Source organism: Meleagris gallopavo, chromosome 1, assembly GCF_000146605.3.
Source record: "Meleagris gallopavo isolate NT-WF06-2002-E0010 breed Aviagen turkey brand Nicholas breeding stock chromosome 1, Turkey_5.1, whole genome shotgun sequence".
In the NCBI taxonomy this organism is placed as follows: Eukaryota; Metazoa; Chordata; class Aves; order Galliformes; family Phasianidae; genus Meleagris; species Meleagris gallopavo.
This window is the reverse complement of record NC_015011.2, coordinates 76,205,489-76,226,400: the sequence shown is the minus strand read 5'-3', so window position 1 is coordinate 76,226,400 and position 20,912 is coordinate 76,205,489. Positions and strand designations below refer to the sequence as shown.

The 20,912-nt window shown below is 37.3% G+C and overlaps 1 protein-coding gene across 3 annotated transcripts in view; it reads left to right on the top strand.

Moving 5' to 3' along the window:
* MAN1A2 (mannosidase alpha class 1A member 2) overlaps positions 1-20,912 on the top strand; it is a 132,143-nt gene that overhangs the window by 54,596 nt on the left and 56,635 nt on the right. For all 3 annotated transcript variants that reach the window (XR_795100.2, XR_002117709.1, XM_010718173.2), the window contains exons 4-5: positions 8,637-8,755; positions 10,084-10,164. Coding sequence is in view for 1 of the 3 variants with exons in the window: in XM_010718173.2 (XP_010716475.1) it covers positions 8,637-8,755; positions 10,084-10,164 (200 nt within the window). In the remaining 2 variants the exon portion in view is untranslated. The remainder of the gene's footprint in view (positions 1-8,636; positions 8,756-10,083; positions 10,165-20,912) is intronic.

Genomic DNA, 20,912 nt, shown 5'->3' with positions numbered 1-20,912 from the left:
AACCATATGAGTGCAGCATTGTGATTGTGCCTAATATCTTTTATTTAATCCGAGATTATTCATTCAAGGTTGTTTTTTTTTTATTCTGCCTGGTAAAGTTATATGGGTACTAAAGTGAAATTAGTTCCTCTTCAACTGATTGAGAGAAAATGTGTAATGTGGTTTGGACCAAAGTGTGTAGAAATGGCCAAAGCTTTTGATTATGTAAAGATGAAAAAGCTTATGTGACATCATGGCTTAGAGGTTCATTTTTTTTTGTGATGCTTTTCCCATTGCCTATCTGGTAAAGAAATAAGTTTTGTTTACAATTATATATAGGAGCTTGTATCTTTCCTGTCTTGGAAGACCAGTATTTAGCTTGCCTCATATGCAAAGTTTCTGCAGCCCTGTTTACATAACCATACTCAAAACCGGGCAGCACTGTGCTCTCGTATTTGCTGTCAGTTATCACAGAATTACCTTGTTTGCTGTTGGATTTAACTGACAGTATTTGAATTCTGTATGCTTCTGAGCCATCGTTCACAGATACTCCTCTTTAGTTTTCCATTTCCCGATTTCTCAAAATTGCTCCAGATCTGTATTTTTGTTTAGCTTTAATTGTTTCTTGTGTGTAGCTCACTGTCCTTACCATTGACTTGCCCCTTATTCTGTCCCTTCTAATGCTCTTCCATCCTGTTGCGTTCCTCCTCTGTACAAAATTTACTATTGTCTCCTCTACATTAATGTTTTCTTAATCCACAGCTTGTTCTGATCTTCACACATTGCAGCATTTTGGTTATCATTAGGTTTTGTTCTTCTGCTACATTGTCTTGGAGTTCCGGCATTAATCTTAGTCTACACACAGTTTGTTCTTTCCTTCTTTTGTTGATGCTAAAGCTACAGTTTTGCATTTATGATTAAAAATGAAATAACCCTAACAAAAGGACATAATGGTAGAAAAACATAAATTTAAAAAGTGGGGTACTAACATGCTATGTCCTATTCAAATTTAGTTTTGAGAACATGCAAGCTTTGTACTAGATGGCCTGCATTCTACTTTTGTATGAATTTTGATTTAAGCTAAAAGACTAAGAGAGCAAAGCACAGTAATTATGGGAAGTTCAGAGAAGATAAAGATATACTGTAGTATAATTCCAGGATTTAAAATTTGATTCTTAAGGTGATAGCTATTTAAGCAGCAGTTTGTTGATAGTATCCACCTGCAGGTCCACTTTACAATGGATTCAAAGAACAAAAAATTAGCTTACACTTCAGTGCTTTACTCCTATTACTTTCTCATTTATAAAATAAAGGAAAGCTTTATATCAATTATTTTATTTTGTTTATATGCTAAAATGCTTTAAATGCCTGGTACAAAAGATTGGGAACTTCTTTTCATGTTGTCTATTATCAGCAAATTTACAGAACAAAGCAATCAACATGTTTAGTGTTTAGTTCTGCTTTTTTAATTAGTCTAAAATTTTAAAGACAATTGGTTTCTCCATGGATGCATAAAAGCTTATTTGTTGCATGTTATTGCTGAGCTGGAATTATATGTTGCAGTTTTATATGAAAAGCATTGTTTCACTGAGTAATTTTGAGGCACTTGTTTTCAGAGTGGAATTAAACTCTGTTCAAAAGTTGAATTCATTTTCTTAAACATTATCTTGTTCATTGTGACTCATTAAGATACTTTACAAGTTCTGTGCTTCAGTTGTGGCAGCTTTATTGCCAACACGTCATTAGAGATAAAGAGAACTGGTGTGATAATTGCTTGTTTTTAATTTTTATGTTGTTTATTTTTCTACCAGGTCTCTAATTGTCTATTGTTCTGCATTGAGAAATCTTGCTGTTACAGTTTGAAAACTCAAGCTCTTTGAATCTTTTTGAGTAGAAATTGCTACATTCTGAAACATGTAGCCTTGCCTGGTTGACATGTTCCAGCCATGCTTTAGCTGGCCAAACAAGAATATCAGTACTGATGTTACTTTTTTTTTTTAAGACTGTAATAACTCAATATTAATAATCAATAGCTCAAAAAGTATCAGGCTGAGGTTACCTGGGAAGCGTTTTCACCCTAGTGCTAGGGATTAAAACACATCCCTGTATGAATAAAAAATAACAGTGCTAGTCTTATAGGTTCGCTGCCAGAGTGTATGACCTTGAGGCTTTGGATTTCCCCCCTTTTTTTTTTTTTTCTGGAGTCACTGGGATGGGATAGGGAAAATCTGCTCTGTGTTTAGACCCATCCCAACCATCAGGTTAGTGTTGTACTGCACTGAAATCAGGCTCACGTGTCTGAGGCAAAATTTAACTTTGAACTTTGAGTTATTCCTTCAAGACTTTGCTCCTCTTAGAGTCCTTTTACAAGTTGATTCCCCCAGTAAAACACGCTGGTAATAAAAAATGTTTTGCACCGATGGAAGTAGATTCTTCTTCTGATAGATGGAGTTTGGCCAGGGCCCTGGAGAAAAAAAAAAAAAAAGCAAAAACAAGAGAGAACTGGGTATTGGTCTCTGAGACAAGTACTATTTCTACTACAAAAGATCGGTTTTAATTTTAACACTTTGTCCTTCGGTAGCCATCCCATGGTCCTGCTACTTGAAAGTGAAAACCTTGTCCTTATATCTGGATCTCTTGTCTCTGCACATTGCTAACTATATATTTCAGTTTTCTAATGCTAATGAAGAGAAGCAGGCTTTCTGAAGTGTAACTTATTTCCATAGCTGGGGTGCAGTGACATTGAGATATTTGTTGTTTGTATGATACAAGGCAGTTACCTTCAATACCAGCCTAACCTTTTTCATAAAAGCAACTTCAACGCTTCCCTTAGCTTTTATGTTTGATGGTGGCATCTATAGGTTGACCATGTAAACAAGAATAAGAATCTTGTATGTTTCTGTCAGTGGTTTTAGTAAGTATTAAAAACCCTACTTTGATTTTAAAGAAACTAATGAGGATTCACCTTCCGGGGTCTTTCATCTTTTCTTGTTAATCACAGAGTCATAGAATAGGTTAGGTTAGAAGGGAACATAAAAAATACCTATTTACACCTTCCCTTAAGAAAATATTTCCTTTTCAGTCATTGTGTAAGGTAGAAGGGTGGGAATGGTTACACGTACTTTTAAGGCGTGTTGTATTTTACTTTCCTTGTAATGGCTTCATGGTAGTTTTTCTTTCGGCCTATTTCCTTGGCTTGCTTGTTGCAGCCCTGCTTTGACAGTGTGCATTTTGATAACAAAGGCTCCTTTTGAATGGTCTACGTTTCCTTAAGTCTGTGGCATCTATTGGTCTCCCAGAACTGTTTTGGCAGTACCACCTTTCTTTAGTACCTGGTGCAAATTCTTGGCTCAGGTAGTAACTCTGCTAGGGAATTCCTGTAATTGGTCTTTGGCTAGCTTCCAAGTGTATTGTATCATCTGTGTGAGCGTGCAGCAGACACTAAAGAGGAAAGAAAAATAAATGTTACCTTTTGTAGTTTTAGTTATTTGGAATTTGCTGGCTGTACAAATTCCAGCTTTGCTTCTTCTCGAATCTGGTTTCTTGGTGTGGTGGGCTAGCCCTGGTCAACAGCTCAGTACCACACAGCACCACACAGCACAAATGGGAATAGAACAGGAACATCAAAATGAGTCAAGATAAAGATGTAACTAAGCTGTGATGGAATGGTGAGAAGGTACAAGGAGTAAAAAGGCAATCGCTTGCCACCTCCCACAAGCAGATCCTTGCCCAGCCAAACATAAAAGGATGGCTACCTGATAGACCTAGCCCCCTGCACTCATGTTTTATTGCTGAGTGTAACATTATATGGTATGGATATCCTTTTTCATCAGTTTGGTTTACTTGTCCTGGCTGTGTCCGTCCCCAGCTTACTGACTGACAGGCTGAGAGGAAAAGAGAAAGCCTCAGTGCTGTTCAAGCACTGCTTAGCAGTAGTCTGAACTCTGGTACGTTGTCAGCTCTGTTTTTAGCCACTAATCCAAAACACAGCACCGTAAAGGCTGCTTATGAAAAAAAATCACTTAATCTCAGCCACAGCCAGAATACTGTCTTGCCCCTCAGCTTGGGCTAATGAAACATTTTCCAGAAGTAATTGGATTCGTCTGTGGTACCTCATTGAAGCAAAGAATATATATGAGTAACAGGTCAAATAATCAAAGTTTCCATGAAGTACCTGCTTGATGATTGCTTTTCAACTCAGGGTACATTACTGCAGCTTGCTGGCAAATAATTTATCATAGAATCATTTGAGGGGACCCTTAAAAGTCATCTAGTCTAACTCCTCTGCAATGAACAGGGATGTCTACAGCTAGATCAGGTTGCTCAGAGCCTGGTCCAGCCTGACCTTGAATGTCTTCAAAGACAGAGCATCATCTTGTTCCTTCTTTACACGATGTGTCATTTTTGAGGTCTCCTTTCAGTTAATGCATTTTCTTTAGTACCTCAGTGCTCATAGTCCCTTCTGTTTCCACATAATAGACAAAGCATTGCATCTAGTATCAAGACTTCTAAATGTTTGTACTTAACCTTTTGTTATAAAGAAAATGGGCTACTTATTGTCTTCATACACTTTTTGTCATGGAGCATGTGACAATGATCTGTTTTCTCATACTCTGGTAGTCTCTTGTGAGACTTCAAAGAGCTGTAAATAAAGCAGTTCTTCATCTAGCACTTCAGCATATTGAAGGAATTTTAGAAAGAAAGGCCAGTTTTCTTTTAATAGCCCCACTGTTTACATGCTCATATCATTGCTAGGTATTTCAGACTGTGGATTCATGTATTATCAAATAAGGGGGTTATTTGTCTCATCTCAAGAAACTGAAGTCTACTTAAATATAAACCTGACTTATAATTTGCAGTCCTTTTGAGTAATGCTCATCCTTAATGAGCGTGCATGATTTGGTTAATAGTTGATGTGTTTTGCAACTAAATTCCTTTCATTAGCTCATGATGAATGTTCTGTTTTATTTAGAAGAATGAACATTGCATTCATTTGATAAACTTCATTAAATTTGGAGCTCAAACAACTAGAACTGTAATTATATGAAGGAATTTCAAGAATTGACACTTGTAAAATCAAACTCTTTTGGAATCAGTTATTATTTTATGCAATGTGACCAACTGAAGCTTTGTATTGAACAGAGGCAGGCCCTGGAGGGAGTGCCTTCAGCTAGAAGTGTTATTATCTATTATGAATTAATTGTTTTGTAGCCTTTTTCACTACAATGAGACATCTGCTCTCCATGCACCCAGAGCAATACCACATCAGATTTGTAGAGGTAGTAGTAAGCATTGTATCCTCCTCTAAATTATCCGATTATTTAGAGTTACTGGTTACTTTTCAAACAACTCATGCAATTGAAGTCCATGAAGACTATCCTCTTCTTTAAAGTAAAAATTTGTTGATCTTTACATGGCCGTGAAATGTAAAAAGAAAGAAAAAAGAACAAAACTTCCTCCACATACTCTATTATGAATGGGAAAACGACCTCTTTGAGAGTTAAGGGTGAATGGTTTACATCACCAGTAGGAGGAATTATAGCTGCCTGTCTGCTGTAGTCTGTTCTCACCATAGTGCTATGTGCAACTCTAAGGCAGGCCACTGAACTCTTCAGTTTTTAGCTGCTGTTATGCTGAAACTGTGCGTTTTAAGATGGAAGAAGATAGCCATGACAACCTCAATGCCTATTCTGGTTAGCTTGTGATCTGCAGCAGAGACAAGAATTGACCAGAAGCTTTTCATATTTAGGATCAAGTTAAGAATGACATTTCCCACACACAAATACCTAGAGTCCTCCAAGAAGGAAACTGAGAGCAATTAGAATTTGAATCTCTGAGCCAAGCTACTGTAGCCCATGAATAGTTTTTAGTTGTACTTAACTTGCCATGTGGGACAGCAGGTGTGTGTTGGGATTGTTATCCTCTGTAATGGAATTCGGCACAGTGCTGGAGGTGTTAATTCTTGCAGTGCTTATACACTACGCTGAATTCATTTCATGAGAGGTATAGGTGTATGAGGGGCCAGATTGTCAAAAGATATGTCCCTATGTCTTCCTGATGTACCCTCTATTCTTGTAGACACAAGATTTCTGGAAAAGAAGTTTGCATTTTGGATTCTTGCTTCTCAGTGATGATTTGAGGGAAGAGTGGGATTTATGTGCCCAATTGACATTTAAGGAAGAAGTCTGGATAAAGAACCTGTTGCAACATGTTATCTCTTGACTTTTAGAAATGTATTCCCAAAAAGTCTGAAAAACAAATGAGTGGTCTTCCCCAAAAAAGATGTGCAAGGTTTTGCACTTGGGCAAATCCCAGGAATCCCAGGCATCTATACAGATTGGAAGGAGCAGTCCTCGAGAGCTGCCCTGCAGAGAAGGACCTGGGGGTCCTGATGGATGAAAAGCTTAACATGAGCCAGCAGTGTGCTCTTGCAGCTCAGAAAGCAGATGTTATCCTGGGCTCCATCAGAAGAGAAATGGCCAGCGCGGACAGGGAGGTGATTGTCCCTCTCAACTCTGCTCTTGTGAGGCCCCATCTGGAGTACTGTGGAGTACTGGGCAACCTGCTCTAGTATTAAATGGGGAGGTTGGAGATTCACGATCCTTGAGGTCCCTTCCACCCCAGGCCATTCTGTGATTCTATGTTCTGGTGAGCTGTTAGGATTAATTACTGTATCTGTAAGAAGAAAATGGAAAAATAAATCCATGTGAAATAGCAGCCTATGATCAGTAGAGAAATGAAAATATTTTTGTATGTTGGAATATAAATGCTATACTTACAGGACCTTTGTAAGAAATGGTTAATCTCTTCCATATAATCCAGAAATTACAACCTTATTGATTTGTATCAGAGGCATTTGTCTCTATTCAAGGGAAGTGGCATGTATGAGTACAAGCAACTTTCCTCAATAATGCTCTGTTGTGCATTTATGCCTAGGAAAGATAGGCATAAAAGAGGAGAGAAGCAAAAAGTCACACAAGGGAGATTCTGGAGTGCAGCCCAGAAAAAAAAAAAAATCAGAGTATCAACCTACACCTTTAATTGACTCTTGGGGAAAAAATGCTGAGAAGCTTGTTTTGTTCTTTTGAACTGTGTTTATTTCTGTGGTTGCAAACAATGGAGAGGATCTTACATGAAGGAGATTGTCAGTGTGTCCTTATTTACTCAAACATCTTGTGTACTTGGAAACATTTTCATTGTGGTTTAAGTAAAACAACAGAAATTACTTTGAGTGCCACAGCAGTGTTATGCTGTGACTTTACATCAGAACTACTTTGTCAGCTAGAACTGAAATTAGTCCTTGTGTTATGCTCCAGTTGGCATCTCTCTGAAGTGAAAAATTAGAAAACTGTCATATTGTGTGTATGGAACAGTAAAAGTTAAGTGCATTCTGTAGCTCACCCAAAAGCAACATTCCATCATGAGCAATGGATTTACATTACAGTACTTAAGCACTGAACTGAATTTATTTCCTGAGAGTTATAGGTGTGCCTAGTGGCTAACTTGTCAAAGGGTATGTCTTCTGATTAATCTTAAGAAATGTAGTGTATCCCAATCTGAACTTGAATACTCTTAGCACACCACTGAGTTAAGGCTTTCTATATCTAGTTCAAATTCATTAAAGCAGATGCATGCTTATTTTTGAAGAAATTAGTTGGTGATTACTTTGTGAGCAAGATTATTGTGTTTAATTTATTATTAATCAGAGAATGAAATTAAGTTGTAATTAACAATTACTTAGGTATTTAGAAGAGTTACTATGGGGTTGTTGACTCAATTAAGTTACAATTGTGCTGTATGAATAAATAAATAAATAAATAAACCAATCTCTAAGTAAATAAAATGCAGAAATGAATGAAGAGAAACAACCAGGTAGTAGCAGTGCCCTGTAAATATTCAAACACAAAATTAATAAACCTGTAGTATGGCCTAAGAATGTTGGAGCTTGCCACCTGTTCAGCTGTCGTCTTTCTACAAACTCAGGAGTTGCTCATTGATCAACTGCTTCTGTTTCAGATGGTATTTTAGAATAAAGCATCATTGATTTTCATTTGGCTTCAGATGTTCTTCTTCAATGATAATTCCAGAATTCATTAGCATGTCAGAGTTTTGAGGCTCAGCAGACAAGAAAGTGAAAAATCTTGGTGCTTTTGGATTATCTGTCAAGCCAAGCCAAGGCATCCTGCTTGTCCATTGGTGCTTTCAGGCTCTGGGTAGCTTCCTTAACTGCAAAAAACAGTTCAGTACTAAATGTTGGGAAATACAAGGCATAGCTGCATATACAAATTGCTTTATCTTGTGTGTGTATTTTTTTAAACACTTTTGTCCTAGAATTCCTAGTAGTATTTGAAGCAGGATGCTTTGCTGTCCTTTACTTGTGTCAAAGAAGAGTTAACTCACGTTCAAGTTATGAAAACAGATAAGAGATTTTTTTGTCTTTTGTTGTCTTTTCTCCCCAGAATCCAAACTGTGTCAGAAAACTAAAGCTTTGAAAGAGATGTGATCCTCTTATGTTGCTGTTAATTCCTTGCTCAATTTGGCTATTCCTTGTACCGTCGTCTTTTAGTAACTTTGTTTTGCAGCTGCTTGGGTTGTTATGCTTGTGATGTTCAAGAAAAGTAGTCATCATTTGTAACAGAAATCCTTTTTGTGTGTAGGAAACTCACAAATGGGTGCTACCATAGTAGATGCACTGGATACTCTTTATATAATGGGGCTTCATGATGAATTCCGAGAAGGACAAGAATGGATTGACAAGAATCTTGATTTCAGTGTGGTGAGTAGAACTTGTCTTATTATTTCTCTAGTTCTTTTCTTGGTGTTCTGCTTAGAGGGAGAACGGAGAAGTCTTTCAGCTGGAATTTGCATCTGAAGTTCAGATGCAAACTTTGATGAAATTCTCTGTTTCTGACTTTCTATTTTAAAAAGCAAACAAACCCACAACAGAGCACCTTTCAAGCTCCAGTTATAATTGAAGATACTATTGTCAAAGTACAAATACAGTTAGAGAATGAAAGAAAAGTGATCAATGAGAATCAGTAGGTCCTCTACAGAAGAAATTAATACAGAAAAAATAAGGCCTTACTAGGTCATAGTAGCTGGAACTACTAAGTAGTAACTGAGTTGTGAAAGAGGATTTCTCCCCAGACAAACTGAAACATTGATATTCAGTCAAAATTGAGCAAATGCTTCTTGTTATCCTCATATTAAATCTACATTTCAAAAAGGATTGGTTGGTGGTTTTTTTTTAGTATGTTTACTGTCTGTCATACATGAAAGAAATTCTACTTAATGTCTTTTTTTTAGTTCTAAATAATTATTCAATCTAGAACTGAAGATGCTAAATACATCAGAGATGGTGTAGACATAATGGTGCCATCATGAATGTGGAATAAATTAACTACTATAGCTTTCATCTGTTGTGAGGCTGTCTCTATGAATTTGCAGAATTAATTTATGATTTAGGTGGAATAAACTTACATGTCGCACTGGGGGTTAAATTACAGCTTGCTGTGTAATGAAGGTTAACAAGTTGCCTTAAATTTGGAGGGCTTGAATGATTTTCTTATATGGCTCAAAGTTTTTTTTATTAAAGTTATTCTTTCCTACCATCCCCAAACAGCTTGAATTGCACCTTGTAGTGAAAATATGATCAGAGAAGAAGATAAAAACTGATTTGATTTTTAAAAATCAATTGAACACGGAACTGACATTATCATTGTGTCATAAAGGGCACACAGGAATTTCAATATGGATTTAGGTAGTGAAATAGTAAAAACTGTTCATTTAGGATATAAAATCATTCAATCATTTAGGTTGGAAAAAGCGTACAAGATCCTGAAGTCCAACCAACAAGATGACTTCCCAAACCCCATTACCAAGCCATGTCCCTTGTTGCCATGTTCAGGAATGGGGATTCCATCAATTCCCTGGGCAACCCATTCCAGTGTTGGCCCATTTTCCACTGGGGTATTCTTCCTATTACCAATCTAAACCTGCCCTGGCACAACTTATGACTGTCTACTCATGTCCCAGTTGCCATGGTGACTTTTTTTTTATTGATTAGAGGGGTAGTTAATTACTTACTTTTTCTTCATGTTCCAGAATTCTGAAGTGTCTGTTTTTGAGGTCAACATTCGCTTCATTGGAGGCCTTCTAGCAGCGTACTACCTTTCAGGCCAAGAGGTAAGGATACTAGAAGGCATCTGTGAAATGTAATATATTTTAACAAGTAAAGGTTGCACATGGAGAATTTTTTTTAGAATCTTGGTGTATCTGTAGTTTGCAAACTAATTTCACAGTAATGAGTTGTACAGAGTTTCTTAAAATCTTTAAAACTTGTTTCTGTACAGATTTAAGCTGAATTAGGGTACCTTGTTAGAACTTTGAAACTTCTTTTATTTGATGTTTTCAAAAGAAGTTCACTTTAGTAAACATCAACTTGAAATGTCAAGTCCCTGTTCTATACTGCCAAAAATAACTTGTTCTGATAGTCTGTAACTCCACAAAGGTAGAAATAATCATTTTTGTCACTTGTCTTGCAAAGCTAGAGGTTTGCTTCACGAAAGTGGTACAACAATCTTGCCATTTTCTTGGTAACAAACAAATATCAAGCCAATTTCATCCCAGTTTTAACACATACTAAGAAAGATTGGAGGTTTACACTTTTGAATGCTTATCCAAAGGCATCCTTTTATTCAAAGTATGCACATACCCAAAGACTTGCAATCATGGATGACTTTGGTCATTCAATAACGTTGTGATTTCATGTCCTATTACTTCACATATTTTAACAGAACTGGAGCCTGACCCAACTTACAGATTAACTCATAGTTCTTCTCACATCTTAACAGCTAGCTGTCTTCTGATCTGTTCTCTGCATCTTTGATTTTATTTTTATTTTTATTACTGGACATTCTGTAATCCACTGAGACGTTAGGCTTCCAGCTGTATTTCACAGATTAAGGTTTTATACACTTCCAGGTATCCATATGTATTCTTTCCATTTGTTTAGGGGACCACCATGTAAATGTATTAGCAAATACTCAGGGATTTGTCCACAACTCTAACAGTATCTGGGAGAAACCCTATATTTGATGTCAGTTTAAGTCTTTGGCATCATGCTGGAACACATGAATTTTCCTTTAGGAGTGACTTTGCTTTGGAAGAAGAACATAGAGACACAGCACAAATCCAGTGGGGATCTTAAGAAACATTGAGTTCATTTTTCAAGTACTTACTCTTCATCCTTCTTGTCCATATTCTCCAAGAACTGTGTATGCAGAGGGATAAGTTTCAAGCAGTCCTTTCTGTTGCACTGATTTGTGGTCTATTAGAAAAGAGAAGCATGGAATTTTTCCACTCCATTTCCCTTATAGTGACTTGAGAACTGAGCTTACCTTCATGGCAGTGAGCCTTCCTCTGCCTCCAGAGTCTGTCAGGCTTAGTTCTTACAGCAGAGTTTCCTAGGATCTCAGTACTTTATCCTGGTGATGTGACCCAGTGGCAAATCAACCTTTAAAACTGATTGCTGTGGCACCTCCTCTGGGAGACAGTCTTCATAGCAGCTATTGCTTGTGCCAGTGCAGAGTGAAATTCCAGCCTATTTACTTTACCCTGACAAAAGGTGTAAAAATCCCTGAATGATCATCCCAAATATTTACTTGAGGCAGGTGCTGAATTTCATCTACGTCAGCATTATTAACCCACCAGTTTTCTTCTGAAGACCCTCAGAACACAAGCTTTCTTCTGCTCTCAGACATAAGCATGTTGTGTTTCATGAAAAGTAGTCTCAGCCGCTTGTGGTTTTCAATTTGTGCCAGGGGGCAGTTGCAACAGCTAAGCTGTGGGACTGTTACAAGGAGTCATGATTCCTACTTCAGTGTAAGTGACCATGGTGAAGAATTCTTCCTTTCTAGAAATTTTTATTTCTGTCACTTGGACTTCAGATCACATTAAGTACTATGTAATCACTGAAATCCTCAAGCATTGAGCAGCAGAGTGGTGCCACATCATCTTTTCAGCTAGGAATGTTGATCTTGTCTCCAGATAACTTAAACTAGAGCATACCCTTGCGGTCATTTACCATGAACATGAACAACCTCAGGGGAAGAGCAGCAATCACCAGTAACCGGATTATTTAGATAAACCAGTAAGTATCCTGGAACTAGCACCTTAACAAAATGCTTTTGCCCCATTGTGTAGATGAGTGCAGCCAAAACTGAATGCTTTGTCTGCATTTTAAGGCTGGGTGTTCTCTTAAATTTTGGCTGCTGAGCTATTGTCTTTTTTGAAATATTTTTGTGGCATCAATCTCACCGGTGGATTTTAAACACTTCACAATTTGTCAAAGAACATTTCTCTTAAGCAATCATATATATTGTTTTAATTTTCCAATAGAAGAACTCATGAATAAGTGTTCAGGCTGCATTTATTTCAAATAATTTGGCATATAGGACTGCTTCTGGTACTTCAGAGACTACTTGGTTCGCCAAGTTGGATAATTTCTCTGCAGTATATCAGCATGAATGAGATGAGCAAAGAAACTTGTGTCTTTTAAATAATTGAGCCCAGCAGACAAATATATTCCTCTGGTGAGAACTTCTTGGAGTTGCTCCTTTCCCAGCTAAACTACTGAAAACATCTTTTAGATACAGTTTTTCAATCTGGTCTTCTCCCTTCTGTCTTACAAGAAGGGAAGGTTTGGGGAGGTTCATCAGGTTCAGGTTTGGGGAATGCCTTATTTCTTTTTATAACTGCGTTCAAATGTGAGGAGACCGTTTTCAGTCACAGAGAAGACAGGCAAGTCTGATCCAACTATTTGGTGTTTTGCACGATTAGCTTATGAACGTGTACATGGGCTTATTCCTCTAAGACAGCATTTTTTTTTGTGAGCTAGTTTTGTGTTAGTCTAACTGTATCTGTGAAAGAATGTACTCATATTAAATTTGTCAAAAGTTAAAAACTCAAACAAGATGACATCGTTATGTACATCCCATCCAATAAAGATTTGCAGGTTATTGCTATGGGATGAGCTACTTACTCGTAAATGTCCAGGACAACTCAAGGGTCTAACTTAGTCCTGACAACCTGAAATTTTTTTTTTACCCTTAAAGCATTACCATGCCTAAGTGCAGTTTGTAATTTTTGTACAATTTCTGTTTACTAGATCTGTAGTAAACATTTTCTTGACTGTCAGTTTTTAGTCTAATAATGTATTGCTGCATGTTAGTACAACATAGCACCAGTAGATGTGGAAAAGAGGAGAAAAGTTAATTCATAGCATTTTTGTTTTCTCTGCTGTAGGTTGATTGGAAGTAGGTTTGATCATTGGTGTAATGTGCTTTAAAGTGGTAGAATTAAAGGATGAGCTGTTTTAATGATAGAAAGTATCTTAACTGTTTAATAATAACCATTCTTAAAGTTTGGATTGTGTTCACTGAAAGGGTTTTAAAAGCTAAGAAAAAATAGATCATTTGTCACTACTTGCATGCTGAGTATTTCCTGATGGTCATGTCTATTAATTTTTATCTCCCTCTTCAGTAGTGTAGCAGTCATACTGATGCTGATGGACACTGCTTTCAGCAAGCACAGTGTCTGAATCTTTCTTAATGTTCATTTACTAGCAGTACTGTTGGTGGTATAAAACGCTAATTTCTACCCACTAAGTTTCCTCTGCTAGCTTCTGCACTAAGGGTTTTCATAACTGATTTCATTTTGAGAGGAAGTTGGGATTCTTTTTGGTTAGTTGAGAGCACAGTTGGTTTGTTGTTTTTTTTTAAGCTGCTCTTTTCACTCTAAGAGAAAAATAAAATTCAACTCCAGACATGATCACATTTTAGCACAAGGCATCTTTGATTTGTTTTACATTTTGGAACTTGTTTACATTCAGTGCTTTAGATTTCCATCTTTAAAAAGGGATTTGAATATTAGCTTAGAGGAGAGCAGATACTAAGAGAAACAAACACCATGAATGCTACAAAGACAACAAAACCAGTAAAAACTAGCAAAATGTTACTCAGAAAAGCCTTGTTGCCTGTTAGAATGTATGATAAAGATGAGCTTTTCAAATCCATTAGGTATCAAGAGGTTGCTAAGCCAAGAGTTTACTGTATGACAATTTATTAATTGGAAAATCAGCAAATATCTTCTTAGAAATGACTAAGAAGCTCCCTGGCCTAGTAATGTTCATTTTTTTTTCTAGTTCAGAATGTAACATTTCAAATAAATGCTTAAGCTGAAACAATGTATATTCAAAAAAGGTCATTTAAACTGACCTAGGCATCTGTGAGTCAGTCCATTTTTACTCTTCCCCAGCCTCAGGGATTGAGTTAGCAGAAAATGAAGTCATCAATCTAATAGACATTTGATAATAAAATTGTTCTCATAACAGCGTATAGCTGTATGTTGTTTTGCTAATGTTGAAATGGTGAGTAAATAGAAAACTATTGAAATTAAGTCTGTTGGTAATTTTGACCTGTACAAATGAAATAACTTTAATGTTGCCAGTGATGAAGTTTCTGGCTGTTAGTTATAAGGAAATAAAGAAACTAAATGAAAAGTAACCCACAGCAATAACCAGTGTTGACCATATCAGCAGAACAGTGGGATGCGTTTTGAAAGGCTGTGACTTTGAAGATGAAGAACTCACCTCAGCTTGAATTTGAGCTTTGATATGAAATCCTGTCACAAAAAGCCTGTAAGCATTTGGATTTATGAGATTTGAAGATGAAGAGGAATTTATTTATGTTTAAGGCATTAATAAAAGTTCATTGTTATGCTGTAAACTTCTTGGTAGTAATGTTTTGAAAAGGATGTGTAAAAGCATCAGAAATAGTAGGAAAATCATGAAAAGGTACAGAAACCTGGATGCATCAATAGTCGGTATATGGGAGAAATGTTTCACTCTGGCAGCAAGTAGTATTTAAAGTTAACTTGGTATTTATGCTTTATACAAAAGATGAGATCATTGCTCTGAGCCTTTCTGATTTTTGATTGCAAGACTTCTCGTTGTCTTCTGGCAAGAAGATGCGTAAATTATTTTGCAGGAATGTAGGGTATTTCTCTTACCGTTTTCCAAAATAAATGTGGTTGTTTTTTTTTTTTTTTTCAAGTGCCTTGCAGAATTTATGCAACCATGGAGATTTCTTACTTAATAATTCATAGCTCATAGCTTGTGTTTACCACTTTTTTTAATAATTTGTACGTATTAACAGTAGATAAACTAAATACGTCTGTAAATCTTTTGAAAACAAACCAGTTCATCCATTAAAAAAAAAGCAAACACAACAAAATACTATTTACTCACTTTCATGTGCAATGTAAGAAGTATATCTGACATTGTGTAAAAGCTATGTGCTTTTTTTTTCAGTGTGATTTTTTTTTGCACTGTAATCTCTCACATCGTACCAATGGGAGGAGGAAGTGTACATAGTATGAGTGTACATGGATGAAATTATATATTGTTTCACACTGTTTAATTTCTTGTAAAGGCAAATAAGTCTAAGGAAGACTGAGTCATTTCTGCCAAAGTCTAAAGGGGAAATCAAAATTGATTTGAAATTGAAAGCTTGGCAGCACATTGAAGAGAAACAGGAGACAGGAATGACTGTGAAAATAGGAACTGAATCAGTGTAAGCACAGCTGAAGAATGAAAGAGATGACATGATAGACAGAAATATAAGGGAAATTAAGAAGATATTTGACAGAAGTGGAGTATGTATCAAGAGCAAATGTTGCCAGAAAAGCCAGAGATTAATAACAGGAAATGGTAGATATCTTTTATTGCATGGAAAGGACTCTCATTAATTACTTTACCTCAAAACTGTTTTAAGTTTCCTAATACACTGTTTCCTTTCTGGAATTTGCAGAGATAATGGATTATCAGTTGGATTGAGACTTTTAGGACCACAGTATAGCCTGTCACTCTGCTCTGTAGAACAGTTGGTAGTAGCAAAATGTTTTTGATTGCTGATTAAAACATACTGCATCAAGATAGGATTATACCATTTACTTTGCCTGGATACGTTTGTCTAGAAAGGGATGGATCTTAAGAGACACATATTTTAGGGTCAGTTCTAGATCAGAAGAATCTGCTGATAAGAAACCGTTCTGCCATTGTTTCTGTGATTCCCACTTGAAATTAAATCTGGCAAAGGAGATCAAGGATAATAAGAAAAGCTTTTTTGAGTATGTCAGTAGTAAAATGATAACTAGTGATTGTGTGGGTCTGCTACTGAATGAAGTGTATGTCCTAGTAGCAGGGAATACTGAGAAGGCAGAGATACTGAATGTCTTGTTTGCATTAGTCTTTACTACTAAGACTGCCCCTCAGCAATCCCAGGACCTGAAGGTAAGAGTCTGGGGAACGGAATACTTCCCTTTGGTTTAGGTGGGTCTGATCAGAGAGCATTTGGCCAAACAACGCACGCAAATCTGTGGGCCCCCATGGGATGCACCCATGTGTGCTGAGGGAGGTGATAGAAATGATTGGTAAACCTCTCAAACTTCTCTCTACAATCTTTGAAAGGTCTTGGAGAACTGGAGAGCACCCTGAAAACTGGAGGATGGCTGGTGTCACCAATCTTCAAAAACGGTTTGAAGGGTGATCCAGGCAACTACAGGCCAGTCAGCCTCATCTCCATCCCTGGAAAGTTGATGGAACAACTTGTTCTGGAACCAGGCTTTTGGAAGAAAAAGTTATAAGGGGTAGTTAACATGGAACACCAAAGCAAAATTGTGCTTGACCAACATGATAGATCACTGGCTTACTAGATGGGGTAAGAGAGCAGTGGATGTTATGTACCTTGATTTCAGCAAGGCGTTTGACACTGACTCCCACAATATCCTTGTAAGGAGGCTTAGAAAATGTGAGATGAGTGGACAGTAGGTGGATTGAGAACTGTCTGACTGACAGATCTCAAGAGAGTTGTGATCAGTGGCATATAGTCTAGTTGGAGGTCTCTAACTAGCGGTGTTCCCCAGAGGTTGGTACTGGGGTCCAATCTTGTTCAATTTCTTCATCAGTGACTTGGATGAAGGGATAGCGTCCACTTTCAGCAAGGTTATAGATGATATGAAGCTGGGAGGAGTGGCTGACATGACAGGAGGCTGTACTGCCATTCAGCAAGACCTGGACAGACAAGAGAATTGGGCAGAGATGAACCTGATGAGGTTCAGCAGAGCTAGTGTAGAGTCTTGCACCTGGGGAGAAATAACTGTATGCATCGGTACAAGTTATGGGCTGACCTTCTGGAGAGTACCTCTGAAGAGAAGGATCTAGGTGTCCTGGTGGACAACAGTTTAGCCATCAGTGTGCCCTAGTGGTCAAGAATGCCAATGGTATTCTAGGGTGCATTAAAAAGAGTATGGCCAGCAGGTTGAGAGAGGTAATCCTTTCCCTCTATTCTGCCCTGGTGAGGCCAATCTGGAGTACTGTATCCAGTTCTGGGCTCCTCAGTTCAAGAAAGACAGGGAACTGTTAGAGTCGAGAGGAGGGCCAGAAAGATGATTAAGGGTCTGGAGCACCTTCCATACGAGGAAAGGCTGAGAGACCTCAGACTCTTCAGTCTGGAGAAGGCTGGGAGGGGATCTCATCACATGTTTATAACCATTTCAAGTACAGGAGTTAAGTCAACGGGGGCAGACTTTTCAGTGGCAAGCAGCAGTAGAACTAAGGGCAACAGGCAGAAACTTTAACACTGGAAGTTCTGTACTAGCTCAAGGAAGAACTGTCAGAGTGACAGAGGACTGGAACAGGCTGTTTGAAGAGACTGTGGAGTCTCATTCTCTGAAGTTATTGAAAACCTACCTAGCTACTTTCCTGTGTAATTTACTCTAGGGAACCTGCTTTAGCACGTGGGTTTGGAATAGGTGGTCTCTGGAGGTCCCTTCTGACTCTACAGTTCTATGACTCTGGTACTGTGTTTCTTATTCCTGATTTCTTTCATGGTCTCTTGTTACTACCTTCTATGCTTTTGTCTCTATTCTTTTTTCTGGCATTCATCCCCTCCTGCCTTTTACTTCTTCTGCTCTTAGTCATGCCCTTTAATTTCTTTTCACTGTTACTTCAGCTTGTGTGAGTTGGGGGACAGGAAGCCCTATCTGGTACCACTTTGGCTTTGCTGCTGGTAAAGCTCTGTGCTGAACTTCTTCCCCTAGATGACTCTTGTTTTGTTCCCTGATGACTATCCAGGTACATTTTAATCTCCATATTCTGCTTTTTTGCTCTAAAATGATTTATCTTGCTGTTTGCAACTACCGGGGGGACTTTTAAGCAGACATTTTCTGTACCCTCACGTCTGATTCCCTGAGCTAGAAGGTCCCACAGCAAGAAAAAATCATTTGAATGGTAGGTGTTTTAGAAGCCCACTTGCATCTTTAAAGCATGTATAGTTAGATGTGAGTGATTCTTCTTGGTAAGTTGTGTAAATTCAGGATTGTTACTTCTAGAAGGTAACTAATCTGTCACGTTAGTATGTGCAAAATTACAGCAAAGAATTCATTTAAGAAAAGAAGGAATAATATAGAAAAAAAATATTTCCTGGGCTGAAAGCAACTTCCTTATAATAATAGAAAATTAATAGAAGAGAGAATTAACTCAAAACAGCCAGTTCCTGGCTCACCTAGACAGTTCATTATATCTTTCCGGAATTATCTGATTTAGGAGGTATTTATTTACCAGATCCTCATAGCATTTGTTCTGTGATGTTAACAGACTGGTATAAAGCACCTCAGATATGAAGACTCTTTAAAAATGGACAGAGTTTAACTTTGAAACCAGTGCCAAGGAAGTGAACAGAAATTATGCAGTTTAACTGGGATACTGTTAACCAGTGCCAGGTAGTTTAAATGTGATTAGCTGGTTTTACAGTGCATGCCAATTTTTTACATTTGGATCTTCTAGAACAAAAATTTCAGATACTTCTAGCAAGTTAATTGTGCACAAAACTTTTAATGTGGATTTTTGAAAAATATCAGTAGTGTGAAACCATTAGCTCATAAAATGCCAGAGTCAGCACTAACTAGATTCCTCATGTCTATTGTCCAGGAAACAGCTTTGGAAAACTCTAATAAAAGATAGTGTCATTTGAAGATTCTATTTGCAAATTCCTAGGTGCCGGTAGAAAATTACAATAGTGTAAATTATTTTATATTGAAGAAGCAGTATTTGAACATATTGCTCCATCGTAAAATATAAATATGTAAAGTTTACCAAATTATGTTTTATCTGGATTTAATTGATGTACTTTTATGCATTTGTTTTTTCTGCTCATGTTTAGATTGAGTGGATTTATACGTTAAGAAAAGCATGTAAGCGCCTAAGGCACTACCACTATGGTAGTTTTCCTACGTTGTCTAGTGCATTCCATACTGATGTGATATTATGTTGATATGATGGTAGATTCTTGCCATCTCTTTTGCCTGTGCTCTTTTTTTTTTTTTAAATACTAAACACAGGAACATGACAGTTTTATCTCATAACAGTCTATAGCATCTAGGAAAGAAGAGATCTGAGGATGTGGGTGATGAATAGACCTGTACAGTTCTTTGGGCTTTACTAAGCGTTTTATTTTCAGAAATTGAGTGCAGAATGCAGTTGCAGCTTTTTCCTTGAAGTTAGAATAGTTCTTCTACAATGCTCTAGCAATGTTTCATAAGCTGAATCTCTAGACAGACATTAAGTTTAACTAGCCATCATTTTTAGATTGAAGGCAACTGTTATATCACTCAATTTCATGTATCATCTAGAACAGGAGAGCCCTTCTTGTCTTTCCACCATTCTTCATTACAGGTTGTTAAACAAAAGCATATCTTGTGGGGAGGTATCCAGTATGACAGGGTTTTTTTTGTATGTAAAATATTTGTAAAAGCCTTATCTGTAGTGTCATTGGTTAAACAAAACATCAGCTCAGTCTGCATGTTTTGAAAATGATGTGAGTCTTAGAAATTTTCTTTACAAAAGCATTTTTCTTCCCATGGAAAAAAACCCAACAGTTTGACTATCATTAAAGAGAGGAGAGAGGCCTAGATTAGCATGGTTGAAGGAAGGAGCAGGTGCAATACGTTTGGAGTTGTAGATTTTCAGTTTGCTGAACTGGTAATGGTTTTTTTTGTTGTTTCTATTTTTGGAAAGTTAAAATATTTTATGAACCATTTCTTAGTTCTGAAACCAGTAAATCAGCCAATTGTGTAATACTGACGAACGTTGTTGTCTTACACCAGTTGTTCTTGAGATATCAGTGTTCTTGTAGTACAAGGGGACAAATAATTGCAAAAACAGATGTAACTGATCCCATGCTTACAGTAGAGTGGATTTAGCAGTGTTTTAAAATTTTAAAGGCTCTTAAAAGACTCATGCCCAATTTCTTTGGTTCCCCTGTGTAAATTTCAGCATATAACTGTCCCATGCCTTGCAGCAGTGTCATTGGTCACTAAAGGTGATAAGCAAGATGGATGTCATCACTCTTAGGTAACTACTTTTTTCAAAAAGGGAAAGGAGACTTACAAAATAGATTAGCCTCATCTTGATCCCTGGGAAGGTAATGGAACAACAGATTTTGGAACCTGTTTCCAAGGACAATCAGGTAACTGGGAGTAGCCAACATGGAATTGCAAAGAATAAAAGGTGCTCAAACAGCGTGATAAACTTCTACAATTGAATGACTGGCTTGATAGATGAGGGGAGAGGTCTGGATGTTGTCTGCCTTGACTTCAGGAAGACTTTCATTGTGGAATTCAATAAGGTACTCACAAAGAAGCTGCTAAGATATGGACTGGATGAGCAGATAGTGATGTGGATTGAAAACCGGCTCAATGAATGTGTCCAGAGGGTAGTATCCAGTGGCACAAAGTCTATTTGGAGGCCAGTAACTATTATTGATGTACCTGAGGGGTCAGTACTGGATTCAGTTCCATTCAATATCTTCATTAAT